The sequence below is a fragment of the Rousettus aegyptiacus genome, unplaced genomic scaffold (assembly GCF_014176215.1).
Source record: "Rousettus aegyptiacus isolate mRouAeg1 unplaced genomic scaffold, mRouAeg1.p scaffold_m13_p_4, whole genome shotgun sequence".
In the NCBI taxonomy this organism is placed as follows: domain Eukaryota; kingdom Metazoa; phylum Chordata; class Mammalia; order Chiroptera; family Pteropodidae; genus Rousettus; species Rousettus aegyptiacus.
Window position 1 is genome coordinate 52,588,068 of NW_023416307.1, and position 18,560 is coordinate 52,606,627.

The 18,560-nt window shown below is 45.1% G+C and overlaps 1 protein-coding gene and 1 pseudogene across 3 annotated transcripts in view; one reads left to right on the forward strand and one right to left on the reverse strand.

Annotated features, from left to right (window-relative positions):
* The window catches only part of MYLK (myosin light chain kinase), a 239,956-nt gene that overhangs the window by 130,334 nt on the left and 91,062 nt on the right, over positions 1 to 18,560 (forward strand). For all 3 annotated transcript variants that reach the window (XM_016159354.2, XM_016159352.2, XM_016159353.2), the window contains exons 5-11: positions 367 to 532; positions 1,686 to 1,851; positions 3,616 to 3,634; positions 4,788 to 5,323; positions 5,939 to 6,145; positions 10,741 to 10,875; positions 13,916 to 14,068. In XM_016159354.2, the coding sequence (XP_016014840.2) occupies positions 367 to 532; positions 1,686 to 1,851; positions 3,616 to 3,634; positions 4,788 to 5,323; positions 5,939 to 6,145; positions 10,741 to 10,875; positions 13,916 to 14,068 (1,382 nt within the window). The remainder of the gene's footprint in view (positions 1 to 366; positions 533 to 1,685; positions 1,852 to 3,615; positions 3,635 to 4,787; positions 5,324 to 5,938; positions 6,146 to 10,740; positions 10,876 to 13,915; positions 14,069 to 18,560) is intronic.
* LOC118602644 lies at positions 9,310 to 9,428 on the reverse strand (annotated as a pseudogene).

The window sequence follows — 18,560 nt, forward strand, 5'->3', positions numbered from 1 at the left end:
ATCTAGCCAGAAGAGTAGGCAAGAGAGAGTGTGAAGAATCTCACAGGAAGTTTTATGGGCCCAGCCCAAAAGTGGGATAAAGTACTTTCGTTCACAGTCTTTTGGCCAATACCCAGGCTTTTGGCCAGAGCTCAGTAGGATTCAGGTATACCTTACTTTAAGGGAGGCTAGTAAATGAATTCTAGCTACATGCCTAGGAGGTAGAGGAAACAGCTTTTTCTAGAGGGTGCCTCAGAGGTGTGTTTGAGGCATAGAGCTGGGATGGTTACCATTTGCTGGTGTTTGATCCCAACTTAAGTAACTTGGGTGGTGGCAGAGAGATGAGGAGCTGAGTTGCTGCTGGATTCAATGATGATTTCTCTCCAGGGACAGATTCTTATCCCCTGCAGTGGAGACCCGTCCTAGCATCTGGGGAGAGTGCCCCCCAAAGTTTGCTACTAAGCTGGGCCGAGCTGTTGTCAAAGAAGGACAGATGGGACGATTCTCCTGCAAGATCACTGGCCGGCCCCAACCACAGGTCACCTGGCTCAAGGTAAGGTTTTGTCTGCCTTGACTCTGGCCCAGGCCTGGGGACCTGAAAGTTTGGGGTTAGACCCTTTGACTAGTGGGAGTCTGTCTTTCCAGTCAATTTCTCTTAATTCATTCATACAGGGTTTCCTATATTTTTGATAGCAATGTTTTTCTTGCCCCTGTTTGCACACTCTCCCTCGATTACTCAGTCCTATAATCCACACACTCACAAAACTACATAAAACTTCTGAGTCAAGAAAGACCTGACCATCTCAAGAGAGTGGAATTTGAAATCATGGGACTAGGTTTCAAGCCATGCTTCTTGGTTCACAAAGCATGTGATACTAAGCAAGTCCTGTGATCTTTTGGAACCCTGGTTTTTATATCTATTAGGCAGAGATAATCTCACTTATTTCAAAATGCTGTTGGGAGGTTCCTTGTGGAAGTGCTTTATAAATCCTTCAGGGCCCAGGAATGTGAAGACAGAGGAGAGGAGGAAGAAGTGGAAGAGAGAGGAGGGGTGGATGTTAAACAAGGCACTGAGGAGCCATGGAGAACACTTGGGGTCAAGGCCAAGGAGAGCAGGTTTTCTACAGATGGAACTCCTGGATTAAAATGGGTGATGAAACATGTTTTACCTATTTCCTAATTCTCCTAAACTGACTCTGAGGAAATAATAAAAGGAAGGAGGCAAAGGAAAACTGAGCAAGGAATATAGGATCTTCCACCTCAAACTAGGATTCCATATGTCTACTCTAAACTGTACCAAACATCACAACACATGCATAGACCCTGAGTCGGGGCCCTTGAATTGTCCAAAGACTGCTCTCATACAGCATAGGGAACATAGTCTGTAGTATTGTAATAACTATGTGTAGTGCCAGACTAACCAGGGCAATCACCTTATAAGGCATATAAATGTCTATGCTGTAAATGTCACTATACTGGACACCTGAAACTAATATAATATTGCATGTCAACTGTCATTGAAAAATAAATTAAAAAAAAGAAGAAGAAAAAAAGAAACAAACACTGCTCTCTAAGCATGTTGACAGAGCCCAGAACAGAGGCTGCCCATGCCTGGTGTCTGTCCCACCAAATGGGCAGGAGGTTGGAGGACAGTGCCAACAAGTGAGCAGGTTTCTCTGACTGAGCTACCCTATCACCATCCACAGGGAGATGTTCCCCTGCAGCCAAGTGCCCGTGTGTCCATGTCTGAGAAGAATGGGATGCAAGTTCTGGAAATCCATGAGGTCAAACAAGACGATTTGGGGGTGTACACGTGCATGGTGGTGAACGGGTCAGGGAAAGCCTCCATGTCAGCTGAGCTTTCCATCCAAGGTATCGACTCATAGGGAGGGGTAGTACATATGATTTCTTCCTGGTGTCCGTACCCTCCTGGAAGGAGCCTGTTCTTTACTCATCTCTGTGTTACATGTGTCACACTTACATACCCATGCGTTCCCCAGAGGCAGGGTCTTGAACCAGAAGGAAGGAAGTGGATGGGCACCAAGAAGCTTCACTTGTATCCCCACCCTCTGCCTCACACCTGTATCTTCAGTCTTTTTTTCTTGCTCAGACTTCTTTTTTGTGTTTCTAAATGCCGTGGAAGAATAGATATTGCTAATGTATTGCTGTCACTCCACTTGCAACCTGCCTGAAATTTAACTTATCATCCACCCTCTACTCTGTACTTCAAATCAGGTGTTCTCTCAACTTAACTCTATCAACCCCAGGATCCATCTTTTTCTTCTCTTCAAGGCTGGACATTCTAGCCTCGCCTTTGACCCCTACCTCTTTCTTGCCATGGTCATTAGAACTGTCCATTCTTCCTTTAAAGTATCTTTGACTATATCCCCTCCATTTATTCCCCTTGGTTCCACCAAGTCCTGCCAGGGAAAGCCAGAGTGTATGGAGCAGGAACTTGGAGCAAGGTGGGAAATGGGGGGTCTGAGAGGGAAATGTCCTTCACTCTCTCCTCTTCCTTTCTTATCCTCTTTTCTTCCTTGATTTTTCTCTTCCACCAATCCTTCCTTTCTCAGAAACTCTTCCTCATTGCTCTGTTGACCATTTTTGGCCTGTGTTTTCACAACCCCCAGAAAGAAATTATTCTACATTACCACCTGGAACATATATCTATACATAAACATATTTAACCGAAACAGTTATGTGAAACACTCCTGAGTTGTACTATGTACATACTGGTATTTTCTGTTCCATTCTACATCATTAAGGGGGAAAAAACCCTGGTCCCAACTAAAGAATTTGATTTTGTAACTCGCAACAGGATCAGGACCTGCTATATAGCATTGAGCCTTGTGTTTTAGTCACTGTGTCTTTACTTGCCCTAACATTGAATTAAAGACCTGTTCCCTTTGGAAGTGCCTAATGACAAAATGCTGTGGTGCCTTTAAAAACAAATAAAAAATAAAGCTCCTTTAAAAATAAATAAAAAAAATAAAAAAAGATAGATAAGACTGGCAAAATATTGATGTTTTCTTAATCTGGGCGAGGGCTTTCAGAGTGTGTTATATCTTTTTCTCTACTATTTATTTTTTTGCAATTTTCCATGATGAAAATTTAAAAATATATAATGTGGCAGGAAAAAATACATACTGTCTGCTTTTTCATGGAAGAACTTTTCCTGTACATGTTTAAAGCAGGTATTTGTCAAAAATGATCACTTTGTGGGGTTGTTTTTGAGGGCCACACGTAAGTTAAGCTGTTTGGGTTTGAAATTTTCAGTCGATATTTATTTATAATTTTGTTTGTCCTTCGACTGCTTTTCGTTTCCTTCTGTGGGCTAGTGAAAAGGACAGGCGCCATGTCGCAGCGTCTTGTAGCAGAAGCCACCATAAAGGGGCTGGGACAGCAGTAGGAGTGTTGACAGTGTCTGTGGGGCTCAGAGGAGTTTATCAGATTAAACTAAGAAGTTCAGGACCAGGGAAGCAAGAAGGAGTGAGGGAGGTGGGACCATAGGTGAGAAAGCCAGAGCTTAGAAAGTAAAAAACTCTATACTAAATGAAAGAGATTGTCTTATCACTTTCTCCTCTTGGTATATAAAATATTCCACTAATAGTCTTTCTGCCCTCTTCTTTTTTCCAGGTTTGGACAATGCCAATAGGTATGTCTTGGCTTTGTGATAATTATGATTCCATCGGAATATGCCCTGTAAGGAAAGAAGGATGATAATCAAGAAACACCCTGAATTTCTAAGTGATCACATGGGGAGGGAAACTTGACTGTTTGGGAGGTGTTGCTTTATTTTGGGCATTTTGTTTTGTTCTCCTGTTGTAACATGCTATCCACGTTCTATAACAGGCTTGCCATCAGCATTGAGACTCTCGAAGACTCAATGCCATTGTCTCCCTCTATATCTGCTCAGTATCTTTATTAGTCAGCGTTGTTAGGAAGGACACTCTGCTCTGAAGAGAATGCCTTCCATGTCCCAGGCCAGAATCCGCTCGCTTATCCAGTCTTCCTCAGGAGCTTCCTTCCCTGTATGTGAGGCTCAGTGCTGGACACGAGGTGTGCAGGGTGAGCAGACATCTAGTGTCCAGCAGGGCTTAAAACAGTCACACAGATACATAATTATAAACCGTGATGCTTCTCTGAGGAGGACCAACAACAAAGTGCTCATTTAGATTAGATAGTCAGAGACACCCTTCCTGAAAACTTCATCTGAAAGTGGTGAGGTGAGAAATGGGTAATAGGGCTACCCGAAGGAACACCCATGTGTCTGCAGCCTGGTGGGCAATGGAGATGGTGCCATGTGAGAGCCAAGGAGACAGCCAGAGCCCACACACACATAGGGGCATCCTTGCAGGCCACCTTGAGAAGCTCACTTTTATTCTTAATATAATAGTGGAAAAGCTGTTGGAAAATCTTTAAGCTTGAAATGACTTGATGCGATTTCTGTTTTTAAAAGACTAACTACGCTTGCTATGTAGAACATGGAATGGAGAGGGCAAGGAGAACTGGTCATGTGGTTTGAACTAGGGTGACACTTGGGAAGGGAAAAAAAGGCAGATTGAATAAGTATAGATAGAACAGGTGCTGGATTAGGGGTTAAGGAAGTATCAAGAATTGCTGCTTGTCTTCTGGCTCTGGAAACTGAGAAAACTGCATGGAAAGACTTTTGCTCATACTCTGTTAACTTGTGGGCTTTTGTGATCCCTGGAATCTGTGCTTGTGGTGAGTAATGCTTGTGAGTAACTGAATGATCATTCTATTCCTCCTTCTCCTTCCCCACTGTCCTCCCTGCCACCACCAAACAGGTCATTTGCGAGGGGAACAAAGGCAGCCAATTCAGATATTAGAAAGGAGGTGACCAATGGAATTACACAGGAGCCAAAAATGGACAGCCTGGAGACTAAAGCTGAAAGTAAGAACTGCTTCAGCCCCCAGAGAGGCAGCTCCCCCACCTGGGCCACAAGTAGCCAGACTCAGCCCCGGAGGGAATCCAAGCTGGATTTGTTTGAGGACTCATCTCACAAGGCCCTGAAGACCCCTGTCCTGCAGAAGACTTCTAGCACCATCACCCTGCAGGCCACAAAAGTCCAGCCAGAACCAAGAACACCGGTCTCAGGGCCTTTCTCTCCTTCTGGAGAAAAGAGGGAAAAGCCAGCTGCTCCCCATCCAGCCACCCTTCCCACCAGGCAGTCTGGCCTGGGAAGCCAAGAAGTTGTGAGCAAGGTTGCTACCAGGAAAATCCCCATGGAGAGCCGAAGGGATTCAACATTCCCCAAATTTGAGAGCAAGCCTCAAAGCCAGGAAGTCCGTGAAGATCAAACAGTCAAGTTCAGGTGTGAGGGTGAGTAGAGCTAACTGAGGTCACTGGCCCCCACAAGGTAGCCTCTGGGCCACTCCCTTCCTTCAGCACAGCGGTTTGAGTCTGTAGTATCCATCCATCCCCTTGGACACCCTCCACCGCAGAAGCCACCTATAGGGGTCTTCCCTCAGGAAGGACTGTCTAGTAATGTCTCTTGTTCCAAGAAACACCCAACAGTGGCCAGTTGCTCATTGTTGGATAGAGCATCAACCCTGGGCCTTAATTTGATATCTCTGTCTTTTTGTAAACAAAGTTGGGGGTGGGGGCGGGGGGGAGTTGATCATCACCATCACCATCACCATCAAAAACGAGTCGTGGAGTCTCCTCCTCTTTCCTCCCTTCTGTTAACTGTGATTTACCTGGAGAACTGGCCATCGCCACGTATCCCTCCTCCCCAGGGACTCTGCCTCTGTCTTGGGATGTTTACTCTTGTGGCGTGGAAGGTTAAGGAGTAAGAAAGTAGGCTCATAGTACCGGGGCAGTGGTACTCAAGACTCGCCTCTTCCCTTGGGTTCAACTCCCCACCCCACCCCACCCCCGCACCCCTAAGCTCAATGTGCTCTCTGGGGGCCTCACAGCCTTCACCTGGCCCTGTAGTTTCAGGGATCCCAAAGCCCCAAGTGACCTGGTTCCTGGAAGGTTCCCCCATGAGGAGACGAGAAGGCACCATTGAGATTTATGAAGATGGCGGGTCCCATTACCTCTGCTTGCTGCGAGCCCGGGCGAGGGACAGCGGGAACTACAGCTGCATAGCCTCCAATGTCCGAGGCCAGGTGTCCTGTGACTGGACCCTCTTTGTGAAAAGTGAGTACATTCCTCCTGGTCACCCCGGATTCTCTGGGGGAGGACTGTTCACGGGGGGTTTCATATACTGAGCAAGGTCGTTTCCCACAGCCCCCACCCAGGGTACACAACCCATCATAAATGTCGTCCCCACATGCATGCCAAGGCCAAGTTCATTGCTCCAGGACAGTGATTCCTGATCAGGAGTTCACATGAGAATCCTCTCAAAATAAACATGCCCAGGCCCCATGCCCAGCCCAGCTGAGAGCTACCTTTTTTAGGTTCCTCAGCTGTCCAAGTGGTGCCATGACTCACTTTTATAAGCACAGGGAACCAAACGTTCACTAAATATACACGTTTACAGTAATATGAGATGATGTGGGATCCCACATCTTTTATGTTTATTGTAATATCTTTTTATAAAAGTAATGTGTGTTCATTGTGGGGAATTTAAACAATATATGATCTTATGACTCAGAAATAAATGATATTTTAATGTTTTTAAAACAAAATCAGCATTGTGCTGTTTGTATCCTGCTTTCTATTCTAATTTGTTTATGTTACATAAGCATCTTTCTATATATTTAATATTCGAAAACATAGTTTTTGTTGTCCATATAATGTTTCATAGCAAATGTATCTAATTTAGGCATGCTCTTATTGATTAATATTTAGATTGTTCCCATTTTTTCACTGTCGAAACAAAGGTATGATAAATACTTTTGTGCCCATCTCTCTATATATAAAATTCCCCCCTCTTTAAATGCTTTTTAGAGACTGAGACCCATGCCATACTATTGAGGAACATATTTAATACAAGGACAGAGCCAGCAAATTTCAGACTGTTGAAACTCTGGACGAAATAACCTTCGCCTATTTTTTCAACAAATAAATTGCAAGCAAAAAGAAGAGAGAGGCAACTTATAGGAAACTTAGATGAAAAGATACATAAGAGGCATAAATAATTGCAATGTATGGACTTTGTGTGGATCTTGATTGAGACACCTTTAAAAATGTTTTATGAGAACATCAGGAAAATTTGCACAGTGACAAGATATTTGATATAAAAGAATCACAGTCAATCCTTGGTATCTGCAAGGGATAGTTCCAAGACTCTTTTTGGATACTAAGATCCAAGGATGCTAACATTCCTTCTTTAAAATGGTGTAGTATTTATATATAACCTACGCACATCATCTCATGTACTTTAAATCATAGATTACTTATAATGCTTAATACAATATAAATGCTAAATAATTGCCATACTATATTGTTAAGGGAGTAATGACAAGAAACAAAAAAACCCTGTACGTATTCAATACACACACAACCATCTATCCATTGTCAGCCTAACTACATAGTACACGTCAGCAACAAGTCAACATTTTTTTGCAATATTTTCAATCCCTGGTTGGCTGAATCTGTAGATGGGGAACCTGCAGATACGAACGGGGAAACTATAGTGCTATTTTTAAGATGCGATGGTGATCTTGTAGTTATTTTTTTTAATTCAGTATATTTTATAGATAAATATTTTTTTATTTACTGGATTAAATATGATTTCTGATATTTGCTTCAGAAATAATCTATTATGTGGTGGGAGCCAGGAGGGGTAGAAAGAATTGATAATTATTAAAGTTGAGAAACAGGTGTATGATGATTAACTGCTTTTGTGTATGTTTGAAATTTGCCATAATAAACATTTTTTTAAAAAAAGGAAAAGAATAGAACTTGGTGGTTTATCCATAGAGCAGGACACCATGCATCCAGGAAACAAATGTGACCAATGTATAGACTCAAATGATGACACATGTCTAAGATCTGTTAGTAAGGGAGAAGAGGCAAGTGCAGAGCCATGTGTATCACATGCTGTTTGTGTAAAAAAAAAAAAATCTGTGTGCATGTATGCAGACATGCTTGTGTGTACCTAAAACATTTCTGAAAGGGTCTACAAGTTGTCTCTACAAAGGAAAACTGGGGGTCCACAGAAAGGAGTGGGCAATAGTCTTACTTTTCATTGCATACCATTGATGAACCTCCTAATTGGGATTTTTACTTTGTTCATGAATTCTTTTGCAAGGAATATTATCCATTCCATTTGGAGGCAGAGTCACAGGTCCAGGAGTCCGAGCCTCATCATATGGGGCTCTCTGTTTGGGCAGGAGACAAACTCACGGCATGATGTCCCCCAAAGGTTGAAAACCAACAGGATTTCGTTGAAGTGTTAGCTATTATTATGAAATGGAAGCTATGCAGAGAGACTATGTCACAGCAGGTTGGGGGCAAAAGAGAATGTTGATTTTTAAAGCTACCAGAGAGCTGGGGTGAGAGGAATGGGAATTGAGTATGCCACAAAGCTTCCTTTTCTTACCAAGATTCAGCTGTTTGAGTGTTTTTGAATGAATGCTCCTCAGAATATTGCAAGTCTTTGGCTTATTTCCAGAGTTCTGAAAAGTTGATTTTGATTTGTTGCCAGTGTTCTTATTGCTTGTATGGAGGAGGAGATTTTCAGAAGTCCTTGCTCTGCCATTCCAGAAATGCTTCTTGACTCCCTTTCTCTTGAGACACTAGCTGTTCTAAAACTTCTCCAGACAGCGTCACCAAGATGCAGGTCATCTGACTTGTGTTCTTTTAGCTTCTCCCGCCACACCCTCTGTTTCTCTCTTTTCCTTTTACTGCAGAAAAGCTGTTTCTCTTACCAAGACTTTTCTCTCCATCTCTTCCCATCTTCACAAAGATTGTAACTAATACTGATTTACTTTCCCACTGCTATCTCTCTCCCTCCCCTTATCTAGAGGTCTCTTTCCTCTCCATACCCGCATGCTCTCATCGTCCCCATGCTGACAAAGGAAAGAAAATCTCTTCCTTCTGCTCAACAGATTATCTTCCTTTAGCTCCTACCGTATCTCTGCTTTCTCTTTAACCCTCAAACTCGCTGCCAAGTATAGCATCCATGCACAGCTTCCATTTCATAATAACAGCTAGCATTCCACCAAAAGCCTGTTTAATGTGCTGGCTTTTCACCAGTGCTTTACATGCATTATCCCATTTAGTGATCCCAGCAATCTTAGCAGATAATTATAGTTTCAGCCACTTTCCAGATAAGAATACTGACCTGTAGTGAGGTTAAGAGACTTGTCCATGCTTTGTAAAAAATAGCCTCTCTTTTTTTTTTTTTTTTTTTACACCTACAGCACCTGGTATTCCTAGGTGGAATCCCATCTAAGTACTAACCAGGCCCAACCCTCCTTAGCTCCCGAGATCAGACGAGATTGGGCACGTTCAGGGTGGCATGGCCATGGGCAAGATCGCCTATTTCTAACTCATGTGGTCTGACATGAAAGCCCATATTCTTTTCAATGACTCCCAAAGGTATTTTTCTAATGAGAGAATTTGACTCTGGCAGGAGGAAGAGGTAGGAATTGTGCCTCCCCACACCACTCCAGGTAGTCTATCCATCCCTCCCTGAGTGTCCGTCCCTTTCAGATGCACCATTATTCTTCTCTGTAGCTGCTCTCCCCTTATGGGATCTCTGGTCTAGAGGAGGAAGTGTGAACATAGGTCAGCTGGGTATAAAGCATAGCCTCACCATTGGGCTTGACTATGGGAAACTATGAACTTTGTAAAATGAGCTAAAGATAGCAACCTCATGGTATTGTCTCAGTCATGTCTGAAAAAGTACCTGGCATGTAATAAGCCCTCAAATATTACTTTTTGCCCTTAAAACCCTGCAAGATAATATGGTTTGCCCTTTATCACTGTTTTGTATAGCTTCTCTCGAAAAGCACAGGTAGAGGTCTCTAGTCACCAAGTCCAGCCCCCTTTTCTCAGACATCAGCCATCTTGACATTTCTGTAGCATGTTCTAGTTGTTAGGAGAGATTATCTGTCCCTATTGCTCTTAATTAATATCCCCAAACTACAAAATACTCCCCCATTCGCCAATGTAGAAGCCTTCTGGAAAGCTCAGCTGGGTGGTTCTCACTGAGACTGTTCATCAACATCACGAGGGAACTTGGTAACGCATAGTCCCAGGTGTCCAGCAGTTCCAAACCACTGGCCTAGGTTGGAAGACTAGAACACACATGAGTCTTTATCATTTGATTCAGTCCTGGAATTGGAAAAACTAATTATAATAATTTAAAACTGAAGTGTTCTCACCAGTGGGCATGTGGTCTGTATATGTAAAAAATTATTCACAAGATTATACAGTCATCAATGGGACATAAAGAAGATAAGAGACACTGGGAAGTAGAGTAGGACCAAGAAAGGCAGCTCTGAGGATGCTCCAGGGTAGCAAAAACCAAGACAAGACAGGAGGTACCTGAATCCCAGGGGAGAAAAGGCAAGTCCAGGCCCAGCGTGCTTCCGGACCTGGGGCATTTTGTGACAGTGAAAAATACCCTTCCGATTCCTCTGTCTTAGGCTCCAGGCCTCTACACTGGACATGTCTCCTTCTAGGTATGAACCTAGATAAGGCAAAGCCAGGCCGCCAAGAAAGCCCTGGGTGCCGAAGGCAGTAAGGCATCTACCAGCAAGACTTGGGGTAACTGCAGTCGGTCTCCAGAGTGGGCCAGCTGTGATCTGAGACAGCTTCTCTGTTCTCCGTATTCACAGGACTGGCTAAGATGGAGGTGCCCCCCTCATTCTCCAGTGTCCTAAAGGACTGTAGTGTCATTGAAGGCCAGGACTTTGTGCTGCAATGCTCTGTGCTGGGAACCCCGGCGCCTCAAATTACTTGGCTGCTCAATGGTGAGTCCCCTCTGGCTCAGCACTCTACCCTGATCCCCTGCCCCAGTCCCCTGGGCCCTTTGGCCCTGCCTGCATTCTCACTTGACTTCTCCATTTATTACTCTCAACCATGTATGCCTAAGAAGGCAGCACAGGGTACAGAGAGATAATGGGAGCTGGGAGTCTGCTCTTGCCTGCCTGGGGACACCGGGCAAGTTATTACTCCTGTCTGAGCCTTGAGCTCTTTGCTTGCAAGACGGTAATAATACCACCTACCTTCCAAGGTGGGGGTTGTAAAAATCAAATTAGATCTTTTATATAAAACAGTTTACAAAGTTCTTGGCACATAGGTGCGCAAGTGACTTAGTTCCTTTTTGTATGGCCAGACTCAAAATAGGCCCTCAGTAAATAATTGTTGAGTCAATGAATGAACAAATAAACCACCAAATTAACAAACCACACTAGAAGTTGCCCAAAGGAGTCCATCTTTTATTTAGTGGCAGGTGGCTTTTGGGTTCACAGACCATTAATTCTTTTTAATGTTATAGTCCTATGAAGACATGCCAACTTTTTTTTTTTTGCCAAGTAAGATCTTTGAAAAAATTATATTTTATCGCTCTTCTCTCTTTAAAAAGGCCTTTAAATTCTAAAAGTATGGGACAACTCTACTTTTAAAATTGATAACAAGCCATACAATTAATGAAATCTGCTTTGAGGATCAACAGGGAGAATGAAGGAACACCTGCGAAGAGTCAGGAGACAAGGGCACTCTCTGGCATTGAGGGGTTGGGGGGTGTTGGAAACCCCACTGCCTCTGTGGGTGCTGGCTTTTTTTTGGTGAGGAGATGGACTAGGACAGAAGGTTTGGGGCTTGGTCAGCTCTCACAACTTACAGAATAGGCTCCTTAAGGGGGCAGCAGCACTCGTCACCTATGTACCAAGTAGCCCCTGCCCTTTCTGTCCCATTGATGTGTTGCCTGTGAACCTTCCTTGTTGGGATAGTTTGTTAGGCTTTGGTACAAATTATCTTAGTCAGTGAGAGAAGGTGCCATGGAGTCTTCCTATGGGTCATTTTCTTGGGTAGATAAGTGAGAATTGAGTCTCCCTTCCCTCTACCCCTCACTAAGGACAGAACTCATGTTGGATCCTATAACCAACTGCAAAGAGGCAGCCTCCCTATGGCTGGAACAGAACATGATGTTCAGGACTAGTGATAGATCTGAGTAAGAGCATTTCACTTCTGTCTGGCTCAGAGTCCAGGCCTGGGGTCAAGAAAAATTTTCTATCAAGGGTCAGATAATTTTTTTCAGTTTTGCCATAGTCTCTGTCACAACTGCTCAACTCTGCTGTTGTAGCACAAAAGCAGCCAGAGACAATATGTAAACGAATGAATGTGGCTTTGTTGTAATAAAACTTTACTTATGGACACTGCATTGTGAATTTCATACAATTTTCATGTCATGAAATATTCTTCCTTTGATTTTTTTCAGCCATTTAAAATATTTAAAAACTATTCTTAGCTTTCAGGCTGTTCAAAAACAGTCTGCAGGTTGGATTTGGTCCACAAACAGTAGTTTGCTGAATCTGGTCTACACCACCCAGGTCTGAAAAACAACCCTCGCCCCCGACCCCTCTTCTTATTCTCGTTGAAGCTTGGCATTTCCATGTCCTTACCACTAGAGGGCGATTGTGCTCAAGTTGGGTTTCCTAGGCCACTAACTGTGGTCTTAACCTTCTAGGAGCTGGGAGAGTTCTGTGGCTCCCAATTCTGAGTGCCCTGAACTTTTTCGGGGTCCATCATTTCATCCCATGCTTGTGAGGCCAAGATGATTTATGCTTCAGTAAAATTAGAGCTCTCAAACAGTTTGTTGGTACATGTTTTGACAACTGAGGCACTTTGATAGCAGTCATGGAATGTACTGGTATTCTCAAGGAAGAGAGGTTCTAGGGTGTCATTTTCACAAAAAAAAAAATAAAATAAAAACAAAGAGTGGTGTTCAGTCTTCCCAGTAGCAGGATCTCAGCCCTGCCTTTTCCAGTCCCCAGCCCCCTTTTATGAAGTGCAGTACGTTGGGCAGAATCTCTTCCCTCGGGCCCTATGGCATGCTTGGCAGCCTCTGCCAGACTGTCATGGAGACATGAAGTGTTGCTATGTGAAGAAGAAAACACTGCATTGCAGAGAGAGGACTTCTCTCTGTACTTTCTCCCGTCCCCACTGCCCACCCCCAATTTTATGAAGTGCAAAGCAGGACTCTGGGGCCCGACAAAGGAAGAAACTGACAGTTGCTTCCTATATGGTGAACAGACACGTTCTTGCTCTAAGGCCAGAATCTTCAGTAATGAGAATTTTTTTTTTTTCTGGAAATGAAGGCTCACATCCTGGAATGATAAAGTCTCAGGACTATATAACATTAACGAAGACACTGAAGTTCATAGCATGTACTTATACCTCCATGCAGAACCTGATGTGACCTGAATAAAGGGACTCTTGTGGAAGATACTCTGGGAAGAGTCCTTCTTAGTTCCCCATATTTATCTTTTTGTGAACCCTAAAATGCACCTAATCGCAGTATTAGGCTGAGGGTTCTGAAAAATATCTGCAATGGGAAATGTAATCATTGTTTCTGGAGACTTCTAAAAGGAGCCAGGAGCCTCCTGTTCAGTCTGGGCGAGGTCTGTTCTGCCTGAGGTTGGGCTATGGGCCAAATGGCCCTGTGAGATTCTTTCCAGGCTCAGAATTCTGTGAAGTCCAGGATGTGGATTTGGGGACTACTTATTTAAACAATTCCCAGAACTATATCCCTTTCCCTCCTGCATCCCAAATGCCTCCAGAACCTCTTCCCCCAGTTTTTTCTGCCCATCTCACTTCACCCTACACAATCATTCTCCTTCATCTCCCTAGTACTAGCCTCTTTCGCCACTCACATACCTCTGCCAGGTGGCTGGGTATGGGCCTGACACATCATTAGCCCTCAGTGGATCAGAGTGCTCATGGTGAGCACGAGTGTCATGACAACAGTGGTGCTCCCTAGCCTGAGTTTTGCTGTGCTTCCCTCCACAGAGCAGCCCATCCAGTATGCTCACTCTACCTGTGCGGCTGGCATGGCAGAGCTCCACATCCAGGATGCCCTGCCAGAGGACAATGGCATCTACACCTGTCTGGCTGAGAACACCTTGGGGCAGGTGTCCTGCAGCGCCCGGGTCACTGTCCACGGTAGGAGCCTTTGCAAACACATCTGCTTTGGAGAAAAGGCACTGTACCTGAAGGCAGGCAGAGGAGGAAATGGCCTCATGGAGTTCACGGTGATGAGGGTCTTCCATGGGAGACGGACATGCAAAAGCTAGTTCTCACCCCTCTTGCTGCACCCACTGGGATGAGAGAAGATGCAGGGGAAAGAGGCAAAGACTCCCTTGGCTCAGGGAGCTCCCAGTCTGATAGGAAGAAAACCGCACACATTGAACGATGACCTCAGAGGAGTATCCCTATCTCCTTAGGACTTAGGATTCTCACAGTGACCCCTCACGTACTGGCAGACTGGGTAAAAGTGCAAAATTGAGGGCTCTAGAGGGTCACAGTGTGTCCCCTTTTTCTTCCTGCCCCTCCTCCTCCGCACCACCCCAGGCTTGTTTTTATATATCACCAGCTTGGTGTCCAGTAATCAGATTATCATGGTCATCCATTGATCCCCACCAAGCACTTAGTCCCCGGAAGTCACAGGGCAGTCACAGGACTCAAGACAGAGCTGTCTGGGCTGTGGTATGCATGGTGGTGGCAATGCTTCTTGGGTCCAGGGTATTCAGGTAAGCCTGACTCCCCACACTCACCCCAGGCCTGGGCCCCAACTCCTGTGTGTGGCTGGGACCTGGGTATGGGACTGGGTACGCTGTCCTCTGCTTTCTCAGCAGACTAGCAAGAGACCATATCTCCTCATTCTGTCCCACAAGGCTCAGGCCTCCAGAGAGTTTCCCTATAACATGAGAAGCCGCCTTCTGGAAGGTCATAAGAAACAGTTTCACAGAAAAGGACAAGGGAGAAATCATGTGCTGGTTACTGTGTTAAATACTTCCACCTCATTTGTGTTTTCTCATCTGGACCGAAACAGCTCTGCAGGGGTAGGGGTGGGGGCCTTTCCTGTTTTACACAGAGAGTTCTGGAGATCTCAAGAAGTTAACATGACTCGCTTAATTGCACCAAGCTAGTAAGTCAAGGTGGCCTTTCAAACCCAGATCTTCATGACTCTAAGCCTCTGCCCATTTCCGTGCCTGCCCTTTATGGAGTGTGTGTCCCCTGGCCCAAAGTGGGAGGCTGGCCCCTGTGACTTGGCAGTGTCAGCCCCTTAGGGATAAAGAAACTGGCACTGACCAACAATGTGGCTGATGCTGGCTCCGTGAGGCTGTCTGCCAAGATGGGGCACACTGCCTGGCGCCTCTAATTTCCCTGAGGTGCCTCGGCATGGAGTTGTCACCCATGACCTGACCTCCCCTTCTTTTAGGAGGCCCTTCACACTCTGGTCAGAGCCTGTCTCTGGCCTCTGGAGAATTTGTCAGTCAGTAATTTGGCTTACACATTTATCCCTTTATCTTCACAAATTTCATTATTTCATGGCTCACTGAGGGGCCTAGGAAAATTGTGGTGATGAGACTTAAGAAGAAATAAGACCAGATCTGAGCTTTGTCTTCTTGGGCAAAGAGTCCCACCAAGGGACTCTTCTTGGAGGCCTACCCCAAAGTCCAGTAATGGCAGAGAGAGCCAGAGGGGCATGCGATGTGTGTGTCATCCAGAGTTCTCCCTCACTAGCCTCAGTCAATAGTCCAGCTAACCCAGAGCCTGTCCCAGGTTGCCTGTGTTAAGATTGGATTAGAGACCCAGCTGAGCTAATAGTCCTGCTGGAGGTGGGGCGTCCCCAGATGAAGGATCAAGAAGTCTTTGTGGCCATCTTTCTTGCCTCAGGTCTGTGGGAGGAGTGAGACCTGCCAGATCATCCATCCAAGTTTATTTTAAAGCAGAAACAGTGGTCCCCAGCAAGAACTCTGCCAGGGCCGTTTGGACTTTCTCTGAGAGCAGTTCTGTGTGATTGTGAACCCCCTCCCAGTACGGGGATTTACTGGCCTGTGAAGGCCAAACAGAGGCTCAGATACCATAAATGGTGAAGGAGGCTGACAGACACAGCCGCGTGCTCAGGCCGGCCGCACTGGGGCTGTCTGCACAGGATTGGGGCCCGCCAAGCCTGGCACAGTGACACCTCTGGCTCTGTGCCCCAAGGCACTTGAGAAGCTCAAGTTTCTATCCTGCACCATCCTCCCTCCACAAACTGGAGTTTTTCTTACTTTATTGGCAGCTCCTTTGACTTCAGATCCTCTGGGGGCCACTTAAGAGGGTGGGAGATGGCTGCAGTGGAGGCTATTGTTCCCTGCTGTGCCAACCGCTGTTCTGGCCTCTCCCTTAGCTGCCTAGGCCTGGCCTATTTGTTGTTCTCAGTGTGGCACTGAACCACTGCTGGAGCACGGATGTGGAGCTGACTGTCTGGGTATGAATCCTGCGACTTGGGCTGCTAATCAACTTTCTAGGCCTCACCTTCCTTTTATGTGAAATGGGCACACTAACAATCACCCCCAGTGCTGTGCGGATTAAATGAATGAATACTCGTAATGTTTCCAGAACATAGGAAGTGCTCAGTGTATGCTGTTATGATGATAGTCCAACGGAGCCCCAACCTTTAAACCAGATAAAAGTTTAAAATGCCAAGTCTAAGGAGCCATCTTACCAAAGGATCAGCTTACCAAAGTGTGTGGTCGTCTGTCTGTTTTGGAAAGAGGAAGAGAGAATTCGACAGAGGATCAGAGAAAGGAGTTGTTGGGCCAGGCAGTAAAGCATGGTCTCTGGCACCTCATTCTAGAGGCTCTGGCCACAAGAGGGCGCCATTGAGCAAAGTATCTCCCTGGATCGTCTGGGTTCCAGGGCAGAGCTGTTTCTGAGGGCAGCTCTGCTGGAGGCAAACTCAGTGGGAGAGTTCAGCAGATACTTTGGTGAAGACCAGACGTGGGGACTCTCTCTCACCTCCTTAGCCTTTTGCCAAGGTTTTGCAATCATCTAGAAGTTGCTGGCCCAGCATTCTGGCATGATTTCTTCAGCCACTTTTCCCTGCTTTCTCTGCCTCCTCTCCTCTGTACCCCTCCCCCACAAAATCTAGCTAATTCCCTCCCACAAATGTCACTTCCTCTTGGAAGCCTTCCCTAATCACCTCAGAATGAGTTTTCTTACTAGCTGTACCTCCCCTGTCATTGTGCTTATTTATCAAGAAATCTTTATTGCGCATCTACTTTGTGCATTGTTCCGGGGAGGCTGCCGGTGAACAACACAAACAAGCTCTGCCTTCATGGTGTTTACATTCTGATGGGGAGATGGGCAATAATCAACATCTGGTTTAATCGAACACTAACAAGTGCTATTAAAAGAATGAGACTAGGAGGGTAGAAGGGGTCCTTTTTTGGTTGGGTGATGGAGGAAACCGCTACTAAGAGCTGGCTTTTAGGAAGAGACTAGAGTGAACTAAAGAGTGCTCCAGGCAGGCGGTACAGCAAGTGCAAAGGCCCTGTCAGGAACAAATCAGCTTGTTCAAGGAATGGTGAGATGGCCAGCGGCTGGAGCAAAGTGAGTGGGTGGCCAAGTGGTAGAGGATGAGTTCAGAGACAGAGGCAGGGGTACCTTATGCAGGGTTTCTAGAGGTAAGGAAAAAACATTATAATCTATGAAATTTAACGCCAATTCCTTGTTTAATTGTCTTCCCCGCCAGACTGTAAGATCCCTGCAGGTGGAGAACATGTCTTCTCCATTATCGGCTTTAGAACAGGGCCTGCCATGTAAGCGTGCATTCAATGAATGAATGAAACAGCAAACTGAGGTCGGTGAGTCTCCCCAGCTGTGCAATGGGCATTTCCTCTACCTCCTCAGGTACCTGGGGGCTCCATGCTTATTGGAGTATACAGGAAACCCACAAATTAACTCCTGAGAATCTCTCATCAAATATTCCTTCTTTCCTTCTCGCCCCACTCAAGGAAAGAAAATCCTCAGTAGTTAACAAGGCAATGAAAGCCTTTCCTCCTGACCCAGGATAGAGCCTAAAGGATGATTAATCCAAATTCCTGTAAGGCCGAGGAAGATCTGAACGAGAATAAATATTTCAGTGTATTTGAACTGAGTCATTGGTCGGGGGCTTCCTTAGGCTAGAGCATTTTAATTTATCTCTTTCTGGAGTATTTTTGTCAAGGCTGAAATTCTTAAGTGACTAAATTTATTAACCTGCTAATTTTACCCATTCTGACATAGCTTTTCAGCCTAATGGTTTGTTTATTTAACTGAAGGCCCGCTGGGTTTCTTAAAGGCACCTAAGGGCATAAAATGTGAGTACATTTAATATATATGTATATATATAGAAAAAATGAAACTTAATAAACTTATTTATTAGAATATTTGTTTTGATGAAGAGCTCGTAATGAAAACAGAGGGCACCAGTGAAGTCAGCTATTCACAGTGGAAGCATCCAGTAGAAGCCCAGTTTTTTCAGGCTAGTGACAGGTAGGTACTCTGTGGGGCAACTTAGAGCACTGAGAGCCTCCATGATTGGAAGACACTGGCTGCCACCTCCTCTCTCCTATATTATGATCAAATACTTCGGACACTATGTAATTTGTCCAGTTGGTGTCAG